This window comes from Mesoplodon mirus (assembly GCF_964341445.2).
Source record: "Mesoplodon mirus genome assembly, chromosome: 20".
Taxonomy (NCBI): domain Eukaryota; kingdom Metazoa; phylum Chordata; class Mammalia; order Artiodactyla; family Ziphiidae; genus Mesoplodon; species Mesoplodon mirus.
This window is the reverse complement of record NC_138996.1, coordinates 31,890,797-31,912,002: the sequence shown is the minus strand read 5'-3', so window position 1 is coordinate 31,912,002 and position 21,206 is coordinate 31,890,797. Positions and strand designations below refer to the sequence as shown.

The 21,206-nt window shown below is 39.3% G+C and overlaps 1 protein-coding gene across 1 annotated transcript in view; it reads left to right on the top strand.

Annotated features, from left to right (window-relative positions):
- The window catches only part of CSMD1 (CUB and Sushi multiple domains 1), a gene marked incomplete at its 3' end in the record, with an annotated part of 1,728,858 nt that overhangs the window by 1,410,494 nt on the left and 297,158 nt on the right, over positions 1-21,206 (top strand). The window contains exons 19-21 of the mRNA XM_082608811.1: positions 11,820-11,936; positions 13,414-13,629; positions 17,992-18,180. Coding sequence (XP_082464937.1) covers positions 11,820-11,936; positions 13,414-13,629; positions 17,992-18,180 — 522 coding nt within the window. The remainder of the gene's footprint in view (positions 1-11,819; positions 11,937-13,413; positions 13,630-17,991; positions 18,181-21,206) is intronic.

The following is a 21,206-nucleotide window of genomic DNA, read 5'->3' as shown; positions in this document are numbered from 1 at the left end:
TTACTGTATTATGCAGCTTTACACTATGCAGTTTATAGTTGTAATAGCAAGATGGACTAATATGTTACTTGTGATCATTTGCGACAGTGTCAGGGATTTTGCCTCTGGCCATGAATATAACCACGCGGTTCTATTCATGACCAAAGGCCATGAAGAATATACATATATAAATATGTATAAAATATATCTGTTATATATATATAATAGACATACATTCTTATAGATATTTCCATATAAAGATTATATATATATTTCCATTTCCATTACTTTTTATAGACTTTAGGCATTTCCACTCAAAGATGATATATTGATATATTCATGAAAAACCTTGACTTCTTCAAAATGATTCGCCAAAAATAACAGGGTTTAATGGGACAATTATGCTTGGCTACAGACCACTCAAGACCTTTGACCTTTGTCACCAGAGTATTAACCCAAACAGTAACTGGTACTTTGGGAGAAAAACTGCAAAGTGCAGGTGGACAGCACACAGTGGTTGGAGGGCTGTCTCAAGAAGAATGAAGAATCCACAAAACCACGAGAGTGGAACGCTGCCCTCTGGGCAGAAGCAGATTTAGGTTGAGCTCTCCATCTATGGGGCCAGCATATCAGAGGCCACAGAAGGAGATGCAACCTCACGTGAAGCATTAGCTATGCAAGGCAAGGGGTGAGCCCTGCTGGGGAGGGACCTCTAGGTGCATGTGCCTACTTTTACTTTCCTTAATAGGGATCTGAAAGAGTTGCAGTTTTGTGCAGAAGATGAGCTGAGACATTTTTCTTTTCCTGCCATAGGTTATAATTCTACTGTATCAACTCCAGTATTTGCCTAGGGAAAATATTGTAAGAACCCAAATAATTGTCATGTTATGTTGACACCACTTTTCTATTTACCAATCTGAAATGAGCTGTTAATATAGAAATATATATTGTAGCAGGGCAGTCTGTAGAAATGTAGAGGATTGTCAAAAGGTATATTCCTTACTACTCAGCCATAAAAAAGAGTGCAATATTGCCATTTGCAGCAACATTGGTGGACCTAGAGATTGTCATACTAAGTGAAGTAAGTCAGGCAGAGAAAGAAAATATATCACTTATATGTGGAATCTTAAAAATTGATACAAATCAACTTTACAAAACAGAAACAGACTCACAGACATAGAAAACAAACTTATGGTTACTGAAGGGAAAAGGGGAGGGGCAAGGGATAAATTAGGAGTATGGGATTAACAGATACACACCACTATATATAAAATAGATAAAAAATAAGGGGAAGGATTTACTGTATAGCACAGATAACTATATTCAATATCTTGTAATAAACCATAATGGAAAAAGAATCTGAAGCTGTAAACCTAAAACTAACACAGTATTGTAAATCAACTATAGTTAAATCAAAAATATTTTAAAAGGTATATTCCTAATTCCCCTTATATTCAATTCAATATTTCAATGAAAGAAAGTGGCAGAAATTGCTCAGGTGTACATAGGTGCATAACTACAACATGGACTGCAAGCACCTTGGCCCCATGTTTGCCACACATGAGGATGTATCAGAGCCAACTGCTTCCTTCAACGCAGGTGAAAGGGATGAAGACTTGCAGACAGTAGTTATGAGTAAATTATTCTAGGAAGATGTGTCTCCTTATTTGCATTCTTTTTTATATTAGACCTTAAATAAACTCTAAAATAATATATCACCTTAACAAATACATAGAGAACCATAATATAAATGAATCTACCTATAGAAAATATCATACTTAATAGTAAACTATTAATAGTTTACTATTTAAGGCAATAATTTAAGAAAATTGTATGAATGATAAATATTAGAAAGAGAATATAACCATTAGCAATAATAAGGGTTCAGTATGTGACTGCATTCAGGATAAACATAAATCAGTAGATTTCCACAAAGAACATAACATATTAGAAGTATAATAAAATACATATATAGAAAATAAAACCCTAAAAACTGCCAGGAATATATCTAACAAGAAATATGAAGGCTTATATTTTTAAAAAATTAGAAATTTACAATATAATACAAAAGAATAACCTAGAAATAGAAATACATATTATGTTTCTACATGGGAAGAATGAAATTTAAATGTACACATTTTCTACAAATAGAGTTTAAAGTTCAATCAAATCTAATTAAAATTAATTTGGGTTTTTCATAGAAATTTGTAGACATTTAAAAATTAATCCAGAAGGGTAAAGGCTGCAAACAGCTAAGAAATACATATTTTTAAGAAAGATAAGGAAGGGCTACACCACCTAGTATCAAAGAATACTGAGAATTAATGATTGATTAAAACAATATGAAATCAGTGCAGAAATACAGAAACAGATTAATGATACAGCATAGGGATCCTAGTAACGTATCTGTGCCCATATAGGAACTTAATTTATGAAAATTATTCCAAATCAGCGAGAGGGGATGGCATTTAATAAATAATGTTGGTCAAATGGGATATCTGAGTGGGGTTTAAAATGTTAAAAAAGTAAATCTAAGTTACACATTAATGATAGAAACAAAGATTCAAAACTTAAAATCATTATGTGAAAATTAGTCAAATATTATTAAGACAACTGTTTATTGAATATTTATTTATTTACACAAATATAAGCTCAGTGAGTTTTCCCACAAGAAACACATCTGTATAAGATCAAGACCACACAGATCAGTAGATGAACGTGACCAGCACCCCAGGAGTCCCCCCCGTGTCCCCTCCTGGTCACTGCCCTACAAAGGCTACTGCTCCCTTGATCCTCTAAAGATTCTGTGTAAAGGAAATCATTCAGGATGTGTACTTTGCTGTGTCCCGCTTCTTCCACTCAGTCATACACTTGTGACATCATCCAAATCATGACATTTAGCTGCACTTCCTTCATTCTCGTCATCTATGTTTTATTGTATAAATACCACCATGTTTTATTCCATGATACTCTGTATGAAATTTGAGTTATTTTGAGCACCCTTTCATGCTTTTTTGGCCAAGGGTATATCCTCCTCCATGAAACACTTGTTTTTTCCTCCTATTTATACTGGGTCACATAGCTTTTTCTCATTGAATCGTAAGCATTGCTTGTATATTTGGAGACCACTCCTTTGTTGGATCGATGCATTGTGAATGTTTTCTCTCACTCTGTCTCTGTCTTCCTCCTCTTCTTGATCTCTTTTTTAAAATCTTTTTATTGGGGTGTAGTTGCTTTACAATGTCGTGTTAGTTTCTGCTGTACAGCAAAGTGAATCAGTTATATGTATACACATATCCCCTCTTTTTTGGATTTCCTTCCCATTTAGGTCACCACAGAAGATTAAGTAGAGTTCCCTGTGCTATATATAGCAGGTTCTCATTAGTTATCTATTTTATACCTATTAGTGTATATATGTCAATCCATATCTCCCAATTTATCCCACCTCCCCTTTCTCTCCTTGGTGTCCATACATTTGTTCTCTATGTTTGTGTCTCTATTTCTGCCTTGCAAACAGGTTCATCTGTACCGTTTTTCTAGATTACACATATATGCATTAGTATACGATATTTGTTTTTCTCTCTCTGACTTACTTCCCTCTGTATGACAGTCTGTAAGTTATGACCCAGCAATCCTGCTACTGGGCATATACCCTGAGAAAACCATAATTCAAAAAGACACATGCGCCCGAATGTTCACTGCAGCACTATCTACAGTATAGCCAGGTCATGGAAGCAACCTAAATGCCCATCGACAGACGAATGGATAAAGAAGATGTGGTACATATATACAATGGAATATTAGCCATAAAAAGGAATGAAATTGGGTCATTAGTAGAGACGTAGATGGATCTTGGTCTCTTTGATGAGTAGAATGTTTTCCTTTCAAAGTAGTCTAATTGTTCAGTGAATTCATTGGTGGTTGGTGCTTTACAGGTAGTGTTTAAGAAGCCTTGCTACCCGCAGCATCATAAAGATATTCTATTGTTTTCTTTCAGAAAACTTTAAAACTTTTAAAGCTTTATTGAGATATAATTAAAATGCTATAAACTGCCTGTTTAATGTGAAAAATTTAATATGTTCTGAGATATGTATACATCCATGAAACCATAACTGTGATTAAGAACGTTTTCATCACCCCTGAAAGCAAACACTAATTTTTTTTAAATTTCAAATATATACTTTAAAGCCGTCTAATTTTTTGTTAAGTTAATACGTAGTGTCTAGATCCATTTTTTTCCCCAGTAGGGCTTTCCAATTGAGACAGTGTTATTTATTGGAAAGATCATACTGTCTCTTCTCTGATGCACTATTTTGTCACACAAGTGACTATATAATCATGAGTCATTGGTTTTGTCCTTTTGTTTGTCCCTTGAGAAATTTTACTTTTTAATTCTTGGAAAACCTTCTAAAGAAATATAGAAACAATAAACAAAAAACATTTACATTTCACTATATACAAATTAAAAGTTCCATTAAATTTTTTAAAAGGTAAAAGAAAAGGGTCAGATTACAGAAAATAATTGCACTGTCCGTGTAATATGATTCTAAATAACTGTGTCCTGTAAATGAATGGGAGAAGAACAACAACACAAACAAAGCAATAGGTCTATGGGGGAAACACACACATAGGCGATTGACAGAAGTACACAAAAGGTCAAAAAACGGTTTAAAATATGCCCATTCTGACTAGGAATCAGGAAAATGCAAATAAAACACAATAGTTTTCCTCCCTTGTTGGATTTGCAAAAAAAGTAGAAAGGTCATATTACTCTATTAATATATCATTGTGGGATTAGGAATCTGCATGTTCATTATACACTATTACTAGGAAACGTAAATAATACACTCTTTGAAGGAAAGAAAAAGCAAGTCACAGAACAATGCGTGTCGTGTATATGAGCATGTACACATAGGTAATTACAGACACACTCGCAGTATATGCATAGAAAGTGACTGGAAATAGATATTCTAAAGTTATAACTATAATGCTTTCCTTTGGGGAGATTAGTAGGCTATCGGGGAGAATGAAGAGAGACTTTTTTAACTCTCCATTTTATGGTGTTATTTGAATTCTTATTACCTGTTTTATTTTTGTATTAGAACTCTAATAATAAAAAAGGAAATACAATTCATGCTTATGACTACTAGAGAGTGTCAGATGGCTACTAGCTACTGGACTAATGAAAAATTTGTAAAACTCGAGAAAGTCATAAATATCAGTACTATACCAAAATATTTACTCCTTATTTAGACTTCTTTATTAACAACAGTTGTACTAAGAACACTAAGTATGGTAAGGGCCTAACCCTTAAAATACTTCAGTGTTATTCACACATAACTGAATATCAGTCAATATATCACTTAATCCAAAATTTGTGATAAGTTAATCATATGACTAATTCTATTGAAATATTTACATTATATACAAACGCATGGCTTCATTGGATGTTACTGTGCAGTTTTAATTGTTCTTTTTGGACTAGAGCTAAAAATGGAATTTAGAAATAGAGCACATAATCAGCTGCTCTCTTTTTTACAACTTGAATTTGAGGTAGGCCAGTTGAGCATCTACTAAAATGAGGCTTCTCCAGTGATTTTCATTGCAAACTTTTCAGCCTGAGCTGGAGAGATAGAAATGTAAAGTCCTCTGATCGTGACTCCACCACTCGACAGAGGTGGGAGATGGCACCTAGTTCATCATAGAAGACACACCAGTCATCAAATTAGCTAGATTCTTGATTTGGTGAAGAAAACTGACAGGTAAAAGTGAGAGTCTTATCCTGACCCATCTGAGATTTTTCATTTTGACTTTGAATGGATTCTTCTCAAAAGAGAACAACATATACATGTTAAAATACTCTCTGTGTATTCTTGATTTAACACTGGCAACTTACTTTGTTTAAATATCTTAATATCTATCCAAGATTATTTTCTACTTCTGTCTAGCCAGCAACCTGGGCATTTCATTCCCTGAGTCATCCTCATCCTCCAAGGCCAGGTTGCCCTCAACCTTCACCAGAATTCTTCTGGAATTGTTCCAGGTCACCAGCACTACTAACTTTCCTGATATCCATTTCTCCTTATTTGCAGTTCCATAAAGTTTAACTTTCAAATGTATAATCTAATCTAATCATAGATATTCTTAGTTCATTTGGACTGCTATAACCACATGCTACAGACTGAGAGGCTTATAAACAACAGAATTTACCTCTCACTGTTCTCGATGGTGGTACTCCAAGTTCAGGGTGCCAGCATGATTGACTTTTTGGGAGGGCCCTTCTTGGGTTGCAGACAGCCATCTTCTCAGTGAGTCATCTCATGGTGGAAGGGGCAGGGAAGCTCTGTGGGGCCTCTTTTATCAGGGTACTGATCCCATCAATGAGAGTTCAGCCCTCATGACCTGATCACATCAGAGGCCCCACCCCTGATACCGTCACATCAGGCCTTGTGATTTCAGTGTGAGTTTCGGGGATACAAGCATTCAGGCCATAGTATATACATATATACACATGCACATTTAATCATTTAATACAGTCTTCTCAGTTTAGATTCAAGCTTCTAGAGAATAGGAATTGAAGAACTCATCTAAAATACAACCCTTGGGCTGGGATTCCAGTGATGAGTAGAAGTTCCCAAAGTAGCCAACATGCGAAGAAGCATTCTAGGCAGAGGAAATGAGCAAACTCACCTGAGTTGATTGACATGGAACATTCTGCAAACTCCTGCAGGGTTAGTGAAGGAGAGTGAATGGAAAATGAATAGAATGATTAGAAGGAAATTATCTAGGAGAAATGGTGTGGCAACAAACTGAAAAGGGCCTTGTGTGCTTTGCAGATATCTGAGATGCTATCTGTTTGTTTTCCGTAGAAAATGCATTTTATCTTGTGCATTTTATCTATTATTGTCTCCCAGTTTAAATTTATGTAAATTTGGAGTTTAACCTCTCTAATGAGATTGGTAGCATAAACTATTTGCTTTGCTTATGCTTCATTGGAGCCTATCTCAGCTAATAATAAATGTTTGATAAAAAGCTATTAATAAATCTGCATACTTTGGGAGATTTTAGAGTTTGATACAAGAGTTTTAGTCAGTCACAGTTGACTGTTTTCATTTCACTTTAAGAGCTGTTATTGTTGCCTTTGCAAATCATAAGCAATCTTAAACCCCATGGGTTTTTATTGTGACAAATGATACATCAATAGGATATTTAAACCTTTAAAAATTCATAGCTCTCAGAAAGGAAAGAAGAAATCAGAATTACAATATTTCATATCACCCTGGAAAAAAGGTAAACTCTATCAATATCTCTCACATCATAGCATTACTGCATTTTTTTCTGTTTATGCTTTAGATACTCAGGGTTTGAAGAAGCAAAGTGAACATTGCAATAAATTGACCTTTTATTTGGTGAAAGACAAATGCAAGGAAAACTTTGGAAAAATTTCTTCATTAAATAAATATTTTTGTAAACTCTTTACCCTTTCCACAAGTATTTATGGGAAAACTACTGTATTTGTAGGCACACAGTTGACAAGTTCATAATCTATTAGAATAGACAGAAGAAAGACTTATTTTTTAAGTCATCCAATGAACTAAATGCTTTACTAGACTCAGGAAAAACGATTGAGAATAAAGAGATGAAAAATTTGGAATCTTGAAAGGCTTGGAAGGCAGCTTTCCTGATGCATCTTTAATAGTAAGGTTGAGAGGAAAGAAAAGATTGAAAGTGAAGAAATAGTAAGAATCAGGCATAGAGGCATAAAGAAGACCTGGAGGATTTGGAGGATAGAGATTTATTTTCTGAGAGTAGATGCCGATCAAAGGTAGTTGAGAGGCCTTTCATGCTAGTCCTGTGAGCACGGCCCCAATTCTGTGGGTGAGAGATTTGAGACTGCCCTGTGCTGTGTTCCTACAGGGGGGCCCCAGGGGTTTCTTTGAGGTGGAACCGAGGACAGTGGCAGGGCTGCTTCAACTGAACAGCTCTGATTATCCCCGCCTTTTATTGTAGGGTTCCCTGTACGAGTTCTTTTGAGGAAAGGATTCCAGTATAAATGAATGAATGAATAAAATCAATAACTTCTGTAGGGCATGGGGATTCCACGAATAATTTGAAATGGAAAGTAACCCCATTAAGTTTTTGCTTTAAATAGAACTTTATAGTAGTTTAAGGAAGTAATGGGGAAAGAGAAAAGAAACAAACCCAACAGTGTACCGACCGTATGCTTTCTCACGTTAATCTCTTCAAGGAAGAGACAAGAGTAAGGGAGCAGGAAATCAGTTAGACAAAAATGACCCGAAACACACCAGTTACAGGGCGTTCCACAAGTGGGGAGCGGATGGAGGCGTCATCGTGGAGATGCGGCTGGTGGCGGGGGGAAGGGACCCAAGGGTTTCATTCTGAGATACTTAACCAGCTGTCGGTAATTCCACTGCGTTTGAGAAGGAAGTCAGGACCGGAAGCATGAGTCTGAAAGCCGCTAGGTGTCTGGTTAGAGCAGGTGCCGCGGGGCAGCCAGTGTCTTCCAGGGAGAGAAGAGTCAGCCACACCTGGCCCCTCCGTCCGCACCACCGCCTCTGCGTGGAGGAGCCTCAGCTCCTGCTTCCTCCAGTCCAGGCGGCGCGGATGCTTACAAACAAGCATTAAAGCCACGTTGTTGGTTCTTTGAAACAATGACTGCCCTGTTTGCAGACTTGAACTCATTGGAAGACTTTGTGCAGGATCCGAGAAGGTGACGGGGCAGGATGGGAATGATAGAAGTTGGTAACTACAGAATCCATAGTGTGAGGGCTCTACTTAACAGACCACTAGGAACCCAAGGACCTTACAGTAAATTGGCAGCCACTGCCCTGTCACAGAGCAAACTGTTAACACTGGGCTGACTCTGACCGTCTACCTTCCCTCCATCCTTTCATGGCTTACTCAGTGTTCATCATCCTGGGAGTGAACAACTGCGGGGCCGTGTGTCCATCACTTCGCTGCTTCGCCAGCCTCACTGTACTCTCATCGCCTAGACTGCCTTTGAGTTTAGAGAACAAGATTCTTGTTCTTAGAATAAGTCATCCTTCGCTATATTTTTATAAGTTATTTGCCTTGCCCACTAGAAAGTAAACTTTTGAAAAACAGGGACTTATCTGTCTTATTCATAAGAATATCCCAGGTTTTAGTCTTACACCTGCATTCACAGTGTTGATGATCTCATCTTTCTACCCTTTGGTCAGACCTCTCTCATGGGATTGAGACTTGTATATCCAATCGCAACAGCAACCATTCTACATGGATGTCTAGTAGGCATCGAGCTTGTGTATCTAAAACTGAACTGATTTACTTTCAAAACCTGATTCTCCCAAAGTTTTTCTGCATCTTCAGTTTTTCACACTTAGCCTTAAAACCTCACAATCATCCCCAAATCTTCCTTTTTCTTCATGGCACCCACATCTCACTGACAAGAAAATCCTATTGGCTCTACCTTCCAAATATGGCCACCTCTGCTGCTGATGTTCTGGTCCAGAATCTTGTCTGTTTCACTCTCTGCCGCCCAACCACATCCTCGCACAGCAGCCTAGTGCTCAGGCTGAAGTCCGAGTTGGCCAGGGTCATCCTCTGTACAGGAGCCTCGCGTGGTCCTTCATCTCACTGAGACACATGCCAAGGCCTGGACGGGATCTGCCCCTTTAAACCTGGCTCCCCTGAGCACTCCATCCTTACCCTCCCAGACCCGTCACCCTCCCCCAAACCCAGCAGCCCACTCTAGCTCTGGGCCTTTGTCTTTGCTGTTCCCTCTCCCCCAAAGTTTTTCCCCAGATTATCAAGTACTTCCTTCTTCTGTCTCAAGTCCTTCTTCACAGGCCACTTCTTCAGTAAGGCTTCCCCCGCCCATTTATGCTGCCCCCAACTCCACACCCATCTTAGAATATCCCGTTCTTCTTTCCTTCTTAGATTTCTTCTCTGGCATGCATCATCTTCCAACATGGTATAGAATCAGCTCTTCATATTATATTCTCTCTTCTTCAACTGGAATGTATACTCTGCCAGGGCAGAGACTTTTGTCTATTTTGCTCATAAATAGTGGGTGCTCAGTAACTATTTGTTGAATAAATTAATTTTAAATGCTATGTTAATGTTATCGTTTTCATAAGAAGATGAATCAATGTAACTTTAAGATGTGAACACTTTAAACTGTTAAATTATTCTAGAACTCACTTTAAAAGTTTCTATTTTGCTAATTTTTACCTAGCTCTTCCCATTTGGTTTGCATATTCAAAGATATTATCTGTTTCCTTAAAATTACACACTGACTGAGGATGATGAGAAATATCACGTCTTCTATAAATTAGCTAATTCTTTTGCAAGTATTATTCGTGGACCTAGCTTTTATGACACATGGTTCAGGATGTTCATATTGCAGACTGTTGAACGATGCAGGGGTTAGGGGCCCAGTGGACCTGGAGACTGAATCACAGCTGAACCTGAGTCACCTTTCCTGCCCCCAGCCTCCCCCTGTGCTGACTCCATCAGCTTTGATTCCTTTTTCAGTTCAGCTCTAACATTCTGAAAAGCTTGATAGGACTTAAGATATGAAAGAAAAGACAAACATCCACTATTCAAATGTTTGCAAAATTAAGGCATATAGAATTTATTCAAATTTTAAATTATTGATATATTAAAGCTCTAATAATAATTATCATTAGCTAACGCCTTGGGTATTTCATACATATGGGGCCCTGTAAGTTGTGTTCTATAAAGGCAATTATTATAAACACCTACCCTAAGAGATGGCTTTTATCACTGTTTTCACTTTCAAGATAAGACACCTATAAAGGAGGGAGGGCAAGCCACTTGCCAAAGATCATAGAGCCAGAGACACATCAGCATCTGATCACATTGCTTTCTGACATCAGGGTCTGAGCACTTAAACCTCCATATTGCACTGATTCCCTAAATGTCGTGACTTTCCCCTTCAAGTGATTATGTATAACTTTCTTTTTCTTCCTTCAAAAATGAGTCTCTGAGGCATATTGAAAAGGGCATATATTGATGTGAAGGATTTAAACTTAATGAAGTGCTACTGAGAAGACCAGCAGCTCTAGAGAAATGGAATCAATAAGGTAAAGATAGAGATGCAGATATAGATATAGGTATATAGATAGAGAGATTTATTATAAGGAAGTGGCTCATGTGATTATAGAGGCTTTCAAGTCCCAAGATCTGTAGTCATCCAGTAGGGGCCCAGGGAGGCCAGTGGTGTAAATTCCAGTTTGAAGTCCAGCAGCCTCAAGACTCGGAATGAGCTGATGCTTCAATTCTAGTCTGAAGATAGGAATGAAGATGATGTCCCAGTTTGAAAGCCATCAGGCAAGATGTGTTCCATCTTAGTTTTGAGATGTTCGGCCTTTCTGACCTCTTCAGACCTTCAACCTGTTGGACGAGGCCCACCCCATTGGGGAGGGCAACCTGCTCTACTCGGTCCACCTGTTGCAGTGTCCATCTCATCCAGGAGCATCCTCACAGACATAGCCAGAATAATGTCGGGTCAAATGTCTGGGCATCCTGTGGCCCAGTCAAGTGGACACATAAAATTAACTGTCACAGGAGGGTTCTTCTTCAGCTGTTTTACCTTAGCCTGTCTGATTTTTCCAGGTTTTGTACTGTTCAGGACACTGTATATCAACTGGCATATTTCAAGTAAAATAAAGTTGTTGTTCCATTTTATTTTACATGGAGGTGATCTTAAATATTCTTTTAGTCTTTGTGTAAATTAAATGGCACTTTAAAAGTATTTTGTGTAGCAATCATTGTGAAACTTTAATACTACAATGATATTTCCTTATTATTTTAAGCCCTCTGTGGAGGATACATCCATGGAAAGAGTGGAACAGTTCTTTCTCCTGGGTTTCCAGATTTTTACCCAAACTCTCTAAACTGTACATGGACCATTGAGGTGTCTCATGGAAAGGGTAAGGATATTGCACAGATTTCAAATTATACAAAGTAACTAGATACAAACATGGTTGTGAACAAAGAAAAAAATATTCATGTGTGAACAAGTAAGATAATTAATTTCCTCATGTATATTTTGATTGCTAATTTTGATTTTTAGTAAGATTTTAGAAGAAAAATGGTCTTTAAGTTATTGGTGCTTTCAAGCAAAAGTAGATTTCTTGTTTTATTCTGTATTGATCAGATAACTTGAATTTATGCTTGTGAACATAAGCTTGAAAATTAGGTGTAATGGTAAGGAAAAGAGGCATGCATTAAGTAACATATGACTAGTGCTTAAATATAGGGAAATAAGAAATTATCTAAGCTTCTCATTTCTATGATAAATCTAGGATACATTTTTGTACTTGGCTTGTGTTCTAAGTGTACCCAGTATTATTACATATAATGAATAATTTATCTTCACATAATCCAGTGTTGATTTATGGAGTAGATTTCATTATCCTCATTTTATAAACAAGTGGAGTGAAAACCAGAAACATTTGAATTTTGTGTAAGAAATACAGTTTATAGACATTGGATTTGGGACTATCCTCTGAGTCTTTTTCGTATGAGTAAACTTGTCATTTTCAAGAAGATAATTTGGAATTTTTCTCACATAAACATTATGTAGATTTTGTCTTTCCACTTAAATTTGAGCTCAACTTAATGTTAAATTGACATGTTTTATTATATACACTATCTTACACTCTGCCATCATGAATGCACGTTAAGAAGAACTTGGCCTTGGAGGAAATTAAGAATAAACAAATAATGAGCAACCAAGGTTTTGTCATCATGAAAATAAGTATTTGTATTAAAAAGGACCTAGTCATGGTTAAATTTATTCATTATGTATAGGGATTCAGAAATAATACTTTGTGGGTATAGTTACAATGAGAACACATGCGCAAAGGATCACGTAAAACTATCATTTCAAAAGGGTCTTCGCTCACTTGTGTAAGTTTCAGTATTAGACCTCCAAGCCTAGATTTTCTAAAGGACACGTGTTTACTATAAATGGGAAAGCGATCTGGTCCTTCGCTCCTCAGGGGCAAATGCTTTCCCTAAGGGGCTGCACACAGTCCATTGTGACCCTCCTGCTGAGTTTTATTATGCATTTATATCTGGACGTGTCGATACAGCTGTCTATATCCCTGTGTCTAACCTTTATCTGTATCTGTACTTAAATATGCTGAAGCATTTTTTTTTTGCTGTTTATTCCTTCTTCTACCCATTCTCTGTATTTTTCCTTCAAACTTCAAAATTAAGGTTGCATTTTAAGATTATCTTTTGATTCAAGACTTTTATGTCTCTAAGCCCAGAAGAAATTCTTTTCCCCAACTGTTAACTCTGCCAATGCCCCCCTTTACCCCCCTCTCTCCTTCTCTCTGTCTCTCTCTCATCTTTCTCTTTCTGTCTCTCTCTCACTACCTCCGTCTCTCTGTCTCTCAGGGGTTCAGATGATCTTCCACACCTTCCACCTGGAGAGCTCCCATGACTACTTACTCATCACAGAGGACGGGAGTTTCTCGGAGCCAGTGGCCAGGCTCACAGGGTCGGTGCTGCCCCACACCATTAAGGCAGGTTTGTTTGGAAACTTCACCGCCCAGCTTCGGTTTATATCAGACTTTTCTATTTCCTACGAGGGCTTCAATATCACATTTTCAGGTATGTTGGGGTCTTCTCTGGCAATACTTGTACTGTTTGTGTGAGCGAGTGTGTGTGTGTGTGTGTTTACACATAAACGGACGACCAGTGAGAGGCTCTAGTTGGGTGGAGGAGGAGTTGAGGTGCAAGGGCAGCGGCCTGGCGTCCACAAGACACCATGCCTCACATTGACTGTGAATTCTCATCCCCCCAAATCTGCTAATATCACTATCTCTTCAGTCTCTCTGGTCATCAGTTCTGTCAGAATCTTTGAGGAAGCTGTCCTTATTGGGAGACATACTCAGAATTAGCTGTGGTCTGATTATTTTGAATCCTACCTTCCAGGAGATGCCATACTTGTACTGAGAACCACCTTTAGAGTGAAAAAAAGGATGAACACATGCAGTCGAGGATGAGCTTCTTGTTGACTTTAATGCCATCATACATGGCAGCAAAATGATACTCCAAAATTAAGAAACATTTTCACTTTTAATTATAAAACATAGATAATATTTGTGAGGGATTTATGTTGTTTCAGGCATTATTTGTATGGGTTAAATTGTTTAATTTGAATGATGCTAAGAATGGTATTAAGATATTTCTTTCTTAATTCCATGACTCCCAGCACACAGCTACAAGCTACACAGCTACAAGGAGTCTTTTGATTACAAAAGTCAGAGTGCAACTCTGAAGCTGACTCCTTTCGTAAACTCCCTAAAAAACAAGCAAGCAAACAACAGAAACAACAACACTTTTCTGGGTCTTTGTAGCTCTTTGGGGCAGTTTTAAAATATTTTTAAATATTAAGACTAAACTGCAACACTTTTTGAACATGCGGAACAATTCATTTGGTCACAACCAGTAGAAGACAATCTGTAAAGCTTGCACAAGGAATCACTTTCATCAAGACTGTGTCACACACATGCTCAGACAGTCTTTAAAGACAAAATACACCTTTGATTGCAAAGCTGATTCTAAAGGAAACGTATTCTTTAGATAAGCTAAAGGAATCATTTCATCTGCAGGCATGTTGCCTTGAAACTGGGCTGTGAACAATTGCCAGTGACGCTAACACAATGGAGTTTATTCTTTGTGCCCAAATAAGTAACCACTTCATTATGCAATTGAAGCATTTACCCTTCTGGAGACTGTTCTGATATTTGTACAAAATCAGTATGCTGTTATATCCGGATATTTTTCCTTGTTAGTCCAGTTTATTTCTGTCTTTTCTAGAAGGTTTATTAAAGGGTCATTTCTCAGTTATGTCTCCCAGTCAGTGTCCCCATAGATACTAATGGAAATATGGGGGGAAAGGGCTCCTTATTCAAGTATGTTTAGGTCGAGCCGTCCGCCCTCCCTTCTCTGTCTTGAGTGTCTGCTACTGACTGCTCTCTGTGTACACTTAGGATTCCAGCCTTCCTTCTCCATGCCTCCTGTGATACTACTTTTTGAATGCCAACTTTCTGTGAATTCACATAGCTTCCTGGTCATTCTCTTCAAAGGATGAGAATCTGGACAACTTAGTGCCTTTACAGATGTAGTTTCCTCTTCATTCAAAACCCTTCTTCAGGGACTTCCCTGGTGGCCTAGTGGATAAGACTCCACGCTCCCAATGCAGGGGGCCCAAGTTTGATCCCTGGTCAGGGAACTAGATCCCACATGTGTGCTGCAACTAAGAGTTCACATGCCACAACTAAGGAGCCTGCCTGCCGCAACTAAGACTCCATGCAACCAAATAAATAAATAAAATGTTAAAAAAAAAAACCCTTTTTCATTCCTCACCAGGCAGAACTGCATCCAGATCAAGCACTGTCTGCTGCTCGCAGTCTTCTCCCTCTTCCTTAAGCAGAATATTTTTCCTCCTACATTCCCATAACACTATTTATATACCAAAATTGTGTATCTTCCAACATTATTTTTCCATATTTGTCTCCTTCATTGTACAGTGAAGATCTATTCATGTGTCTTCTCCTGGGTAAGCTGGGAAATGAGTGTAGCTGCACAGAAAGAAGGTACTAGGTTTAAGGTGGGGCAGGACATTTTGGTGCAAAGATGAGGAGGATTCAAATCATGGACTGAGAAGGTGGGACCCTGAGCTAGGAGGAGAGAAGGGGTAACCCTTCAAGGAGGAAGAGGGCTTCCACTGTGTAAGTAGGAGGAGGCAAGGCTTGGTGAGCGGGCTCACAGTGGGAGGCCGCGGTGGCTCTGGTCTGGAAGCCAGCCAGGCTGGCGGGTGGAGAGGGACCGGGAAGAGGTGCTGTGGAAATAGAACGTGGAGCGCCTCTGAGGAGCTGGTGCCGGAGGTGCCCCACCAGGCGCGGCGGCTGTGGTCATCGTGAGGTCATGAGAGTGGTTTTTATTCAGTGGATTGCTGTGTTGCATTCTTAAAATGGGCCCTGGAACACGTGTCTGTGTGCTCATGGGAATGAGACTAGAGAATTGATGAAGAAAAATAGAGTAAGTTCTAAGAACAAATCTTTGAGTCAGGGAACTTGGAATCCTGAGGGCAGTACATTTTTCTTCTGCTGGATGACTAACTGGAAACATATGCTGTGCAAATACACACTGTGTAATAGTCTGTAAGTGACAATTGACACAAGAGGACCTTTATGTGACCTTGTGTGGGAGGATGGAACTAATCCACACCTCTGATCTCAGGGTGTTGGATCAGGCTTCCTATTTCAGTAGGTATTTTTCAGAGGACATCAGTCGAAATATGAAATAAAAATATACACAAAGAACCATACGATTACAGTGTTTTTCTCTGTAATACAATAGATCTAGCATAAATAATATCAAACTGTTCTCTTATTTGGCAAGAGTTTTCAATTGCTTTTAAAGAAATGACAGCAAAGATGTGATTCGAGTTGAGAGTATACAGTCTGTTAGGAGGAGAATGACTTCTGTCAGATGAAGATAAAGTTCCCTGGATTGTGACAGCTTTATTTTACTATTTCCTAGAAAGTCTACCATTATGTTTTGGTATGACCAATAAATATTTGTTGAGTTGAATTAAATGATATTACCTTTTTTTTCCCTTTCTGGGTCATACTAAAAATAGGTCAAATTAATGAATATATCTCCAGAGTGGTGAGAGTAGTTTGAATATGTTAGGGATCCAGAATAGATTTTTTAGCTAAATGAAAAACAGGATAAAGACAATGTAGAAAGCGTGGAGCTCAGATGTTGACCAATAAGTTGGGTGAGATGAGGGAAATACTGGAGCAGAGCTTTCCTCTTCATACGGGGTTGGGATGCTGGTGGTGAAACTTGTGGATGATGGGAATAGAAAAGATGGATTAAAATTGAGAAATATTGGGGGAAATGATGGTTTGGATTTAATATGTTCCCTGAGAATACAGAATCCACACTTTAGAGTCAGAACTTGAAAGACAGTAGTTGGAAGTCAGAAAGCAAAGGCCGTATCTTTTCAGATGGACTAGCACAGTTTCCCCGCCACCATAGGAAAACCTTTTGCCTCCCACTCACTGCAGTAATGCTCTTCCTTTAACTGACGCTTTAACCTCTCTGAAGCTCTTTCCACCATTCAGCCCCCTAATGGTGGCCCACTGTTTGATCCTGTTTGGCTAAACACTGGGCACATTACACGCTGAGAACACAGCAAGAAGGATCAGCAACACAATGGTGGCCCATGAGGCCCATGACAGCCAGAGTGCAGTTGTACCCATACAGAGAGGTTTGAAAGGGTTGGTACTAAGGAATGAGACAAATGCAAAATGCCGTTATTAGTACTGTTATTTGGGACATTTAATCCCCAAATGCGGCAACACAACAGACATTATTCTTCTTTTTCTTTGTAACTAAATTTAGCACTTTCTTCCTGGGTAGTGTACAGAAATTTCTAGCAGGATCCAGGATATTTTTCATTATGCGTCAATAAAACATGGTTTATAAATTGAAAAATAGACAGGAAAAGGTTTTGCTGTTCCATAGTGAGGTGTATTTTAGGGGTGAAATTGGTTATGATAAGCTTTCCACCCTGTGAAAAAACCCTGTGATACTGCTTTGAGTTTGTTCTCCATTGGGTCTTGTTTATCCAAAGCACCTTTAGGAGGACAGTAACTGATTTTAGCAATTAGGCGTATCACTAAAATAATTTCATACTGTTAAAGTGACAGTTTTGAGTGGATCATGTTATTATAATGTTATACATTTATTTTAAAAAATACTATATTCCATTTGTCATGAGAAAACTCATAGTACAAAGGAAGACAATCCATATGACAGTTATAGCAGAGCCTGGGGGGGGGAATATATATATATGTTTATTTTTTAAATAATAGCACCTTTTTATTCTTGCTAAATAATTTTTGAGTATTTACCCGGGTTCCCACAAGTGTACTCTGTCTCTTCATGTCTCAGAATATGACCTCGAACCTTGTGACGATCCTGGCGTCCCTGCCTTCAGCAGGAGAATCGGTTTTCACTTCGGAGTTGGAGACTCTCTGACGTTTTCGTGCTTCCCAGGTTATCGCTTAGAAGGCGCAACCAAGCTCACGTGCCTGGGCGGGGGCCGTCGTGTATGGAGCGCATCTCTGCCAAGGTGTGTGGGTAGGTGGTCACGTGCTTTCATTTCATTTCCCCGGGGGGGCAGGGCGCGGTGCGGTCAGCGTGCAGGGCCCCGCCAGGCAAGGGAGGGCAGGAGGCTGGCAACTGGGCAGGCGCTCCACTCCCCAGGGAGGCGGAGGAGGGGCCTCTCTGGGCTGTGGTTACCTCATCGGTGAAGCCAGCCCCTTTCAGCCCCAAGACGACCTGGCTGAAGAGGAGTGAAACTGAAGCATGTGTCAAGCATATTTATGGAGAAGAAACACACACACACACACACACACACACACACACACACACACACACACACACACACACACACACACACACACACACACACACACACACACACACACACACACACACACACACACACACACACACACACTCTACCTGGGACAAAAGACAAAATAAAAGCTACAAGCCATGCTGTATTAACACAACCTTTGACAATTCTGTTGCTTAAAAGCAGTGGTATCACCTGGTATAATGATGGGGACAATTTAAAATACTCGTTTTGTTGTTTTTTTACACTTTAACTCTGATTAGATGATCGTGCATACTCTCGCAAAGTGGGCGTTGTAGACATTTTAATGCTGAATTAGCTTTTTCACAGTGTTCTTGAAGAATTCAAGAGGTCATTCCAGAGAGTAATAGGAATCTTTATTTAGGTACTTGGAACTAGGCACTGTGCTAAAACAGAATTAAGAAGCCCATTCAGTGGGGTGTATTTACTGTTAATCTGAACCTGTGCTGCTGTAGGGAGTCCTCAGAGAATTGTGGTGGCTCAGTTTAACTATGGAATCTTGGCTGCGGGTCTAGAGGGTCTGGTCATCAGCTCCAGAGGCAATATCTGCTGTCACTTGGCCACGTTGCTCAGCATGTAAAGGGCGTACAAGCTGTCCTTTAAAGTCACAGAAACTGGCTAATGTAGCATTATGACGTTTGTCTAGTGATGAACCATGGACCCCCTTAATTGTGAGCCTTCTGAGTCCTTGAGGCACCTGTGATCTTACCAGCTGATAAACTAGAGGCAGGTGGGGAAGTTGTGAAAATAAGATTTCATAACCCATAAAAATGCTAAGTTGTTAACTTAGTAAACCAGATTTTTCCAATGCACAGAATCTCTTCAATTATTTAGGAATATTATGTGGTTCAAAAGTTAATATACTGTCTTTTTTTTGTGTTCCAGTGTGCCATAGATAGTAGGATAGTGAGGACTTCATTATAAAAAAATTAGACAAGTGAACATGAATCAAATCTTTATCTCTTGCCAGGCACATATCTGATCTTTCTATGATGTGGTTTTCTCCTAAAACAGTAGTTCTCAATTTTTTTTTTAGTTATGATTTTTATTTGAGATTTGGATGCTAATTTTGAACACTATCTCAAGAAAAAAAGATACAGTATTTTCTAGATGATCCTAGATGTTCCCAGAGTTGCCTAGAATCCATATGCCCCAAATTGGAAATTACTGAGCAAGATAGTTTAAAATCTGGGGGAAAAAACTCCCAACTCAATGAAGTCAAAGCCTTAATCCACATATGTAACATGGTCTATCGATTATAATATTCCATTTGCATTATTCTATTATTTTATCTAGATTCATTGTCTTTACACTCATAGTCTTGTTATTTGGGGTTTTACACTGTTGCCTAAAGTATAAAATGAGGAGTAACTGGGGTTGAAATAATAGTTAATGTTTACTGAGCACTGATTCTAGACCAGCACTGCTCTAGCTCTCTCCATGTGTTATCTTGTTTAATCCCTCAGACACCTCTATGAAGTAAGCACTATTGTCAGTTCCATTCTACAGATGGGAACACTGAGGCACAAAGAACTTAAGACCTTTGCCCACCAGCACACAGCCAGCAAGATTCCAACACAGGGCACCTAAAACCAGGCCTTTCAGCCCTGCATTGCACTGAGGGAATGGCCTGGCGGGGCCATTCTGTATTTCACCTCTTGTATTTTACCTACTGCTTCCTGACTTTCCTTCCAGCCCGTCTGGACACAAGAGACCTTTAAATAAACATGTTAGTAAGGCACTAAAATCCACCAGGTGACCCACGTGGCACCTGGGAGTTCTCATTTCTCCCTTTCTCTCATTCTCCACGTCGAATTAGTTGCTAGTCCTGAAGATTCTGCCTCTCCCCAGCTCTCCAGGGAGGCTTCCCGCCCATCCTCTCCGCCCAGCCTTGCGAAGGCTCTCAGCTTCACATCCCGAAGATGCTCCCCACCTCCAGGACAGCCACCAACCACTGTTGCCGCAGCCCCCAGAGTGATCTGTCCAAATTCAGAACCTTACAAATCCATCCCCCTTAACAGAACCCGTGAATCAGCTCCCATAATGTGCAGAACAAACCCTCCACTCGCCGGGGACGCAGGCCCCTTATTCACTGGCCAGACTCTCCAACGTCTCGCCCAGCTCACTCATGTACTTGGGCTCGCACACACCAAGGCTGCACAGGACCTCAAATTGCCCTGGTTCTCTCTTATGCTCAAGCCTCTCTCTACACTGCTCCCTCACTTGCAACGTGCACCCCCTTTTCTGCCAGGCTGACTTCCTCATTTTGGAACTCACCTCCCATGTAAACTCTTTCTACCCGCTTACCCACCGGCTGGAGAGGGACCCTCCAGGATAACCACTGTACTCCAGTAAACTTGTCTTCCTATTTCTGTCTCTCCCATTAGGCTGACCTTTCCTTACAGTGGAGGCTGCTATAGCCCTAAATCCAGCTCTGTGCCTTATTCAATACATGTTTGTCAAACAAATAAACATTATTTCTCTCGGAAGCTCCTATCTTGATCTCAAAGTTTGAGTCATTAGCACGCTGTGTCTGTCTTTCTTCCTGTAAAATCATAGAAATAAGAATAATCTATCCCTAGACAAAAGTTGCAAATCCAATCCAAAGATCACAGGTGACCCTGGAGGAGTGCCAAGTGGATTATGAGAATGCTCCTTTACCTTTTTCTAATAAACATCTGGTGGTAAATAGAAGTTCTAGTGAACACCTGGGCTGAGAAGTGGC